Source organism: Octopus bimaculoides, chromosome 2, assembly GCF_046866305.1.
Source record: "Octopus bimaculoides isolate indiv1 chromosome 2, ASM4686630v1, whole genome shotgun sequence".
NCBI lineage: Eukaryota > Metazoa > Mollusca > Cephalopoda > Octopoda > Octopodidae > Octopus > Octopus bimaculoides.
Genome location: NC_142929.1, coordinates 93,569,320 through 93,580,043, shown reverse-complemented (window position 1 = coordinate 93,580,043; position 10,724 = coordinate 93,569,320). Strand labels below are relative to the sequence as shown.

The following is a 10,724-nucleotide window of genomic DNA, read 5'->3' as shown; positions in this document are numbered from 1 at the left end:
TAGCTTCTAGGTTATGTATTATACATAGACAGAGGGAGAAAGGTTGTTTAGAATATTTAAACCACACACAAAAAAAAAAAAAAAAATGTTTATCAGAAGAAAATTCAACATAAACTACTCCTTAATTCAATGCATGATGAAAATTTTCTCCCATATGAGATCAAGTTGAAAAAATAATTAAAAAAATAATCATTCAAGTTAGTGTGTACAGATTTAGAGAGCAGTAAACAAATGTTAAAACTTTCTAATACAAAATATGGTTGGTGAATTAAATATGTCATAAACTTTACAAAAAAAGTAATTGTACATAGTTTTATTGAGAATGAGTAAGCAGAAATTTCTTGAAAAGTTTTCAATAGAGGATATATTCTCTATATAATGAAGTTCTGTACTTTTTTTTTCATCAAATTAGGAGAGATTTGCATCAGAAATATGTGCAACCATCAGCAATAAATATCTAGTCATACCTCAGAAAAATGTCTTAACCATTCCATGAACCTTTTGTCGACACACAGGACAGTTACTGAGAGCAGGTGCACATGATGCACAACTGACCAAATGGCCACATGGTAAAAATACCACACTCAATTCTTCATCTAAACAGATTTTACAAAGCTTCAGTTCTTTCAGCATATTATTCTCTTTAACTAGATCAGCGTCTGATGAAGGAAAAAGAAAAAAAATGAATACATGGAAGAATGAATATACATTGTTGAAATATAAAAAAATGCAACAAATAGTCATACATTTTGAATATTAAAAACAATATCAACAGTTCATCTTTTATCTTTTATTGCTTCAGTCATTGAACTGTGGCCATGCTGAAGGGGTTTTAGTCACACAAATGAACCCCAGTACTTCTTTTCAAACCTGGTACTTATTCTATTGGTCTCTTTGCTGAAGTGCTAGGTTATGGGGGACACAAACAAGTCAAGTGGTGGTGGTGGCGGGACAAACAACACATGCACATAATGAGCTTCTTCACAGTTTCTGTCTACTTAATTCACTCAAAACTGTATGTAGACATGTTACCTATCAACCTCTAAATATTACAGCTGTGTATACAAACTTATTCTTGTGTTCTAAACAGATTGTTATTCTAATAAACAATATACCATCATCATTATTATATATACTAGCAAATCTACCCATCTACAATAAAATGGAGGCATAAAATGAGGGAGGGAAGTCATAACAGCAGTATGTATTGAGAAATGTGTAAATGGACTTGATAGATATACTTTTATTTTAGTTGTTTACACTATTTTAAGCTTATTTATACTCTTATACATTTAAAGTTCACAAATTTCCTTATTTAAATTATGAATTGTATTCCGTTCGATAATACCAATATGATTACAAAACTTCTTTGTAGATGATATTTTCCGTTTGATCGACACTAATTTTCAAATAACTGGAGTCCGTTGCTCTACTCATAGTGACATATAACTGTCCATGTGTAAACATTGGAGTGGGTAAAAGTACAGCTACATGATCTAAAGTCTGGCCCTGTGTCTTGTTTGCTGCGAATGCATGAGCGGAATCTTTGGAGTTGCAAAAAATCAAACTAAGACTTACCTCTCACTGTTCTATGCAAATAATGTCAGGATGTTCTGGTATCATGGGTTATTTTGATTGACAAAACTGAGACATAAACAACAGTGGCTTCGATTAGCCATTTCGAATCCACTAAATAATCACACACACTTTTTTTCATTTTATTTTTGCTATTAACCGTCCTCATGATCCCCTTCATATCTACGATGGGGCCATGGACTATATGATGAAAATCCAGACTTACTCATGGTCAGTGAATTTTTAATAAAAATGCAAAGGTTGTTTATCAATTCAAAAATAGATATCCACGAAATAATCATATTTTCTGATTCTTTAGTGCTAAAAACCTTCCTGGTGACTGTCTTTGTAATCCCCCAAAATATCGTAACCGTTGATCTAAACGTCTGGCTGTGAAAAGGGAACAGACATTATGTCCATTATAGTAAGATAGCAAATCTGCCCATCTACGATGGGCAATAAAGGGATAGTATCGCAAATCTAAATCCTCTAAATTCACGAACTATACGGGGGAAATCCAGAGTTAATCCTCGTCACCGGAATTTTAACATAAAAAAACCAAAAAAAAACCAAAAAGACAAAGGTGATTTATTAATGCAAAACTAATATCCACTAAATAATCATACTTTTTTAACATTTTTTCGCTAAAAACCTTCCTGATTACCTCCTTCATAATCCCCAAAAGACATCATGACCATTGGTCCAGCCGTTTGACCATGAAGAGGGAACAGACGGACAGACAGACAGATGGACATAACACCCATTATGATGTGTTTGTGTGCGTGTATGTGTATATATATATATATATATATATATGGCACAAGCAGGCTGTGCCACATGGTTCCAGATTCACTGTGTGGCACCTTGGGTTAGTGCCTTCTACTATAGCCTCGGGCCGACCAAAGCCCATCGTATATGTGTGTGTGTGTGTGTATATGTATGTATGTATATATATATATGTATATATATATGTATATATATATATATGTGTGTGTGTGTATATATATATCTATATATGTGTGTCTTTGTGTCTGTGTTTGTCACCCCACCATCGCTTGATGACCGATGTTGGGGAGTTTATGTCCCTGTAACTTAGCGGTTTGGCAAAAGTGACCAATAGAATAAGTACTAGGCTTACAAAGAATAAGTCCTGGGGTTGATTTCTTCGACTAAAAAGCTGTTTAAAGCGGTGCTCCAGCATGGCCACAGTCAAATGACTGAAACAAGTAAAAGAATAAAAGAATATATAATGTTGATATACATATAATGATGATATATTGTTTATTAAAAACAACCTTTGTGTAGTAAAATATCAAAGGCTGCCTTCGAAATCTCTCCAAAGAGTTTCTTAACCCAATATTTACAGGCTATTATTCATAGCTTTACCAGCTTTGTTCCAAAAAAAGTATTTTATGTTCTCTTGAAGCTTCTAAATCCTTATGATGTCAACGACAAATAATGTTTGATTTTATGCCAAGCTAATACAAAAACAATTTAACATTAAACTGAAGAATTGCTCAATACTTTTCTGTAGAGTACATGTTTATTATACTTTATAAAATGTTTCGGTCAACTAGTCTTCCTTGAATATTGGATGAAGGCTAGCAGACTGAAACTTTAAAGTCACTGTCATTCATCTTCTGGTAAAAGTATAATATTTAATATATATATATATATATATATATATATAGATATATATATATATATATATCATCATCATCATTTCACGTCCGCTTTCCATGGTAGCATGGGTTGGACGATTTGACTGGGGATTAGCGAACCAGATGGCTACACCAGACTCCAATCTGATCTGGCAGAGTTTCTACAGCTGGATGCTCTTCCTAACGCCAACCACTCCGAGAGTGTAGTGGGTGCTTTTTATGTGCCACCAGCACGATGGCCAGTCCGACGGTACTGGCAATGGCCACGCTCAAATGGTGTTTATTACGTGCCACCTGCACAGGAGTCAGTCCAATGTTTTGTTCACATGCCACCGGCACAAAGGCAGTAAGGCGAAGCTAGAAACGATCGTGCTCAGGTCTTCGCAAGCTGAGTTTAGTGTCCAATGAAGGAAGGTTGGCATGGGTGCCAGTCATCGAATTTGGTTCGATTTTGATTTCACTTGCCTCAACAGGTCTTCGCAAGTAGGGTTTTGCATCCAAAGAAAGAAAGGTACGCATAAGTGGGCTGGCTACACCCTTGGTAAAGGCCACGGGTTATGGTCTCACTTGTCTTGCCGGGTCTTCTCAAGCACAGCATATTTCCAAAGTCTCCGTCACTAGTCATTGCCTCGGTGAGGCCCAATGTGCGAAGGTCGTGCTTCACCACCTCATCCCAGGTCTTCCTGGGTCTACCTCTTCCACAGGTACCCTCAACTGCTAGGCTGTGGCACTTTTTTACACAGCTATCCTCATCCATTCTCGCCAAATGACCATACCAGCGCAATTGTCGCTCTTGGACACCACGACTGATGCTTCTTAGGTTCAACTTTCCTCTCAAGGTACTTACACTCTGTCAAGTAGGCACACTGACATTACACATCCATCAGAGCATACTGGCTTCATTCCTTTCGAGCTTACGCATGTCCTCAGCAGTCACTGCCCATGTTTCACTGCCATGTAGCATGGCTGTTCGTAGACATGTGTCATACAGTCTGCCTTTTACTCTAAGCTAGAGGCCCTTTATCACCAGCAGAGGTAAGAGCTCTCTGAACTTTGCCCAGGCTATTCTTATTCTAGCAGCTACACTTTCAGCGCATCCTCCCCTGCTACTGACTTGGTCACCTAGGTAACAGAAGCTATCAACTACTTCTAGTTTTCCTCCTTGGAATGTGGCAGAAGTTGTTCTCTGTACATTTTCAGTGCTTATTGCTCCTGAGCATCTGCCACATATAAAACTATTTTCCCAGTTAGCCCTTCCATTGATATTGCTGCACCTCTTATGTGTCCATAACTTACACTGGGTACAGAGTTTCTACCTATGCCTTTTCTACACATCGAGCAGGGCCATCTACCTGAAGGGGTTTGTGGTTTGTCTACCTTCCTACTTATTCGGACTTTGGTTTTAGCTAGGTTGACTCTAAGGCCCTTCGATTCTAATACTTGCTTCCACATCTGAAACTTCTCCTCAAGATATATAATACAATTAAGATTCGGCTGAATTAGGTACTTAATTGAGACACCTTGTTAGGTTGTAATAATATGCACATCCAAACAATATTAAGTGAATATCAGACTTGGTGCAGAAGTGCCATTCTTGCAGTGTATGCAGATAATGTGACTCAGCTAAGTGAAGAGATCCACTCTTCACTATTCAGACGTGAATATCAAAATACCTTCTTTATATTAAATACCTTCTTTAATATTTCCAAAGTGTAGATTCCAAGACAGGTGAATAAAATATAAATGTGTAACATAGAGGTACAGGTGTCAATTCATTATGGCCCTTTCAAGCGATTCCTTTAATTGATTAATGAGAACATTACATCATTGCAAAGAAACTGTTGTTGTTAAATGACTTCATGAATTTCGAACATAAAGGACAATTTGACTGATTAAACATAGTCACAACTCCACAGAGCCTAAATATTTACACTGGTTCTGCAGCTATTTCATTGGCATTTTATATCTTGTAAGAAGAAATAGAATTTAGAGGACAGTAGAGGTTATAGTAGGGGGAAGGAGTAATTGAAATCAGTGACCCAGTTACCTATACCTCAAAACAAAAGGGGGGAGGATTGTCTTTAATGGTCTAGATTTAAGTCTTAGGGGTGTTGTACATGTATTCTGGTCAGTGGTGATAAATTAATTAATATCATGTCAGCCTGCTTAACTATCACATGTGATGCAATAATACATCCGGCTTTATCTACAAAAGAGGGTAAAGTGTGGGATAGTAATAAGAGATTGAGTGATGGGGAAGGGATGATACGTAGAAGAAAAAATGGTTAGGGAGAGTTGATACTACTTCATTTGATTATCGTATTAAAGGGGAAGATCTAGAAAATTACTGGAATAAGTATTAGAAATATGGATGGAAATCAAATTCAGAGAATAGCAAAAATTTTCAATTACAATTTAGCACACTTATGATATTATATCAATAAATATACTATTAAATATATAGGTGAAGGATAAAAGGATCTAGTTAAACTGATTCACAAAATTTGCATATTAATGTAGTTTTCCACTCTTATTGCTATGAAGGTATGATGTTGTAGAGAACAAAAAAGGGGAAAAAGTTACAGAGGTTTAAAAATCGAAAAAACTGTATTTTTGTCAATACCAAGACAGAAATTTTCTGTGTTTAGTGTCTTTGAAATGACCTGTTTATTGTAGGTTTCTAAATAAACAGAAATACCTAACAAAATCAACATGTGTCATCTCACTGTTTCTTTTGTCTCTTCATTGATTTCTATAGTGTTTTATATATTTTTATTACTTTTCTTATCTATTATATTAATATATGTTTGCATATGTTCACTTTATGCGTATTTCAGTATCATGTATACCTGTCATGTATTTGTGAACATCATTAATATATAAGTGCATGTGGATGTATGTATTCATATATAAGTTTATATGCATTCATATGTGTGTGTGTATGTGTGAAAAGGGGGCATCTATCTTCAAAACTCCTAAGTTGAGTATTGTTTTCATGCTTGGATTGTAAACTAAGATAAGAATAACACTGGTCAACAAAGAATTTGTCTGAAGAAAAAGAATACCTGTTTCTTATATGTTTTTGCATACATAATTCAAAGATAGTATCTGTATCACCCACAATTTCTCTGTTCCACAATATCCCTCTCAATTCCTGTTACATGGGCTAAATATCAGTTAAGCTGTTGAAATGTGAAGCTAAAGGTTGAAGAAATACTCCTAATTTAAATGTTTATGAATAGAATTAACCAAGTGAAATCATAAATCCAGCTATCTGAATCAATGAGTCTCTGAAGCTTGGCAATCCTGAGTCAATGAGTCACTGATGCTCTGTCAGTGCTGTGCTTGAAGTGTAGATGTGCGGTTGTGTACTAAGTTCACATATTCCATTCACCTTCATAATGCCAAGAAACTGTGTAAACATTTCAAAGACTTTTGCTATATTTGCGGTAACTTAACATTCAAGTCACTAAGATGACGTTTCATGCTATTGATTAAAAAGTGCTATGTGCATTATTTTGATTGCAAAATGGGTGACCAGGATAAAAGCTGGGCCAGGTGAAATGGATCTTGTAGTGCGAAGAATCAATACAGAACAACATGCAGCACAGGTGTGGGTGAAGTGAAACACAACACAGCATGCGGTTGTGATGGTAACAAGCTGTTAACACCGAGCTGTCTGTTAATTGGCTAAAATTACCCAAATTTTCCAACTTTAATTCCAAATAACATCAGATTCTTTAATTTATGAGATAGAGTAATTGGTTGATCATAATCAAAATTCAGAGTTGCATTGATACACCAAAAGTGAAAGCAATCTGAACAAAATTAAAAGGGGCTGATTTTGTGAATCAGTTTAACTAGATCCGGATAAAATTGTACATGTTGATTTTTATATGCCTTACAGTATACTTTAATCTGATATTATTATATTCATTATTTGATTATGTACCTAAATTTTTAAATCTTGTATCTGAAGGTACTCCTTTATATATTGTAAATATCTCCAATTTATTTACACTATACCTTGGATCTTATTTTTTTATATCCTATCTTTATCCTTCCCTAATGATGTGGAATATTTCTAATATCAGTTTACTTTATATTACAAGTACCTTTTTATATTATAAGGAACTCAGTTATAAATTGTATATATATATTCTTTTTACTAGTATATTTTATACACAATATTTACGTAAAGTTTTATTATTTCTCTTATATCTTAAGGTATCTCATTATTATAATTTTATCCTTCCCCTATATATTTAATAGTATATTTATTGATATATCATAAGTGTGCTAAATTGTAATTGAAAAGTTTTGCTATTCTCTGAATTTGATTTCCATCCATATTTCTAATACTTATTCCAGCAGTTTTCTAGATCTTCCCCTTTAATACTATAATCAAATGAAGTAGTATCAACTCTCCCTAACCTTTTTTCTTCTACTTATCATCCCTTCCCCATCAATCCCTTATTACTATCCCACACCTTACCCTCTTTTGTAGATAAAGCCGGATGTATTATTGCATCACATGTGATAGTTAAGCAGGCTGACATGATATTAATTAATTTATCACCACTGACCAGAATACATGTTCAACACCCCTAAGACTTAAATCTAGACCATTAAAAACAATCCTCCCTCCTTTTGTTTTGAAGTATAGGTAACTGGGTCACTGATTTCAATTACTCCTTCCCCCTACTATAACCTCTACTATCCTCTAAATTCTATTTATTCTTACAAGATATAAAATATTTGGTAAAGTCATTCTGCCAACAAAATAGCAGCAGAACCAGTGTAAATATTTAGGCTCTGTGGAGTTGTGACTATGTTTAATCAGTCAAATTTTTTATGTTTGAAGTTCATGCAGTCATCTAACAAAAACAGTTTCTTTGCAATGATGTAATGTTTTCATTAATCAATTAATGGAGTCGCTTGAAAGGGCCAAAATAAATTGACACCTATACCTCTCTATTACTCATTTTTATATATATATGTATATTATATATATATATATATATATATATATATATACATACATACACACACATATATCTGTGAGATTAAGACTTTTGCTTTCCAACCACCTTCTTGGCATCACAGTATGTGCAAATGTCTTCTACTATAGCCACTGAAGTCTTGTGAATCGATTTGGTAGACAGAAACTTAAAGAAGCTGGTCATTTTTATATATATACATATGTGTATGTATGTGTGTCTCCTTGTCTTGGAAGCAGAAAGGGCAGCTAGGCATAAAAAAATGATAATGATAATGAATTCCATTCGATCCATTCAAACATAGAGAAGTGGACATTAGAATGATGTGTCAGCTGTGACTCATTTTGTTTATTCTAGCTTTTTGATGGTATAATTATACCAACATTAAATGATATATATCAATGTAAATCTGCTAACAATTGCTGACCGAATAGAAAAAATACCCATATCTATGTTGAATAGGCAAATATGGATTAAATCTAATATAGATAGAACAACTTAGAAACCATACTCCAATCTAGCTTCCTGGCTTTTGGAAAAAATTGTAGAGGTTTATTTTAAACTAAATATGATTTGGTGTTGACAGTCACAAAGTTTTAAAAGTAGATGTTTCCTTTCTTTGTGAGCAATAACAATCTAGTGTCAATGTGAGACAACAAAAGAAGGATTACTTAGTAACAGCTACTTCACTGTCAGCACTTTGATAGATAGAAGAAGGATCACTTCTTATTTACTAGCAATCATTTCAAAGTGTGGAGAAATAGTAGAGTTATCATTTATTACTTACTAGCAGACATTTCAGTGTCATTTTTTATTGTTGTTTGGACAGGCTCCTCTTCATCACTTACATCCTCAATATCATCATCAAAATCAGGACATTTATGGATCGCTTCAAGTAACTGCGATGCTTTTGAAAAAGAAGAACCTTAAAAAGAAAGACAAAACAAAAAACCATGAGCTTAGTGAAATATTTGATTAATTATTAACTAGCATTCAATTAAATACATATTTACCCATTGCTTTAACAATTATACTCCTCCTTTGTAAAGCTTCCATCAGTATTTTGAATTTAAAAATGCATAGACTGATGCTCTTTTTTTTTTTTTTTAAACAACTGAAGTTTTGTTGTGGAAACTGTGAGCTGATGATTTCATCACTAGGATATTTATCAGAGCTTATCAACCTCATTTCATGGCCCCTTCATGTTTTTAATTCAAATCAGAAAGAACAGGATGTAATCCAAATCATGAAAAGCATCTGAAGACGAAGCTCTCTGTTTCCGACAAATATATTACACTTCCAGCAATTTTGATAGTTGCTACACCTTTCAACAGTTTCAAAACATTGTAGCTTCTTCAGATTCTCACCATACATTTACTTACTGATCTACCAAAATATATTCTTATAAATATTACTTTGAAAACTTGCATTTGTATTTTAGTAGATAAATTCATTCAGCCAATGACCCTTTATATGTAAGAATTCAATGTCAATGTTTTAAACTATTAAATCATTACTTGTCCCCACAACATTTTTTAACCTTATGCCTCTCATATATTTACAGAGAAGTTGGTGAATAGTCATATGTGTTCTGCCTTGAATGACTTTAAAGAACTCCAGATTATTCAGAAATTGATGCAGTTTGATGGTTAACAATATTGACATTGAATTCTTGCACAAGTGACTGAATGAATTTTCCACTAAAAGGCAAATGTAAGTTTTTTCATAGAAACATATGATTTAAGAATCTCAGTAAAGCTAAGTGCAGAAGCAGATAAAAGGAGAAGTTAACCAAAGTTATCAGACTGGATCTTAAAAATTTATACTTTGTAGATGGGATAGATATGAACAAAAACTATCCTATTCTATGGACTTGTCCACAATAAATTCAAGAAACATGTCAAAACAGCAATGATTACAATAAGGATAAATTATATATTGGAATAGTTCAGCTTAGTATGCTTACCTGTTTCTTTGATTTTATTCTTTACTACTCTTTTGACTACATTTCGTTTATAACCCATAGATAAAACGGCCAGAACTGGAGGTGTATCCAAACATGAGTATTTATATTTAAGATTTCGAGATTTGGGAAGAATACCTACAATTTAAAAAGAAATGATTAAAATTTTATCAGAAAATTATTCTAAATTTCATTTTGTAAAATTTACAGTGACTTTTAAGTGTTTGGTTTTTTAAATCTTCCTGTTGTTGAACATAAATGGCTATACTTGGTTTATTATATTATACTTATTTATTGTGCTTTTAATTATTAATTTTTTTATATGTGACTGGATTTTCATCGATGAGTTCATGAACCTTGGTTCTTTTCCCTAAAACTATATATATATATATATCTGTGTGTGTAGGAAAAAAGTTGTTTTCATTGAACATAAGAGTTTCCAGATGTTGCCATTTGTTTGGTCTTGTGTTTTTTTCACCACTCTCTTGACATGAACTTGTCAAGATTCTCTCATTAATGGTCTAA

At 33.6% G+C, this 10,724-nt stretch overlaps 1 protein-coding gene across 9 annotated transcripts in view; it reads right to left on the bottom strand.

Moving 5' to 3' along the window:
- Positions 1 to 298: 298 nt before the first annotated feature.
- LOC106872167 (putative inhibitor of apoptosis) overlaps positions 299 to 10,724 on the bottom strand; it is a 40,057-nt gene continuing 29,631 nt past the window's right edge. For 6 of the 9 annotated variants that reach the window (XR_016240677.1, XR_016240676.1, XR_016240674.1 and 3 more), the window contains 3 exons: positions 10,203 to 10,337; positions 9,024 to 9,161; positions 299 to 659 (listed from right to left, as the gene is read on the bottom strand). Coding sequence is in view for 3 of the 9 variants with exons in the window: in XM_014919062.3 (XP_014774548.1) it covers positions 469 to 659; positions 9,024 to 9,161; positions 10,203 to 10,337 (464 nt within the window). In the remaining 6 variants the exon portion in view is untranslated. Of the gene's footprint in view, positions 660 to 2,713; positions 2,793 to 9,023; positions 9,162 to 10,202; positions 10,338 to 10,724 lie in introns of all 9 variants that reach the window. The other 3 variants (XR_016240673.1, XR_016240672.1, XR_016240675.1) reach the window with 1 other exon arrangement.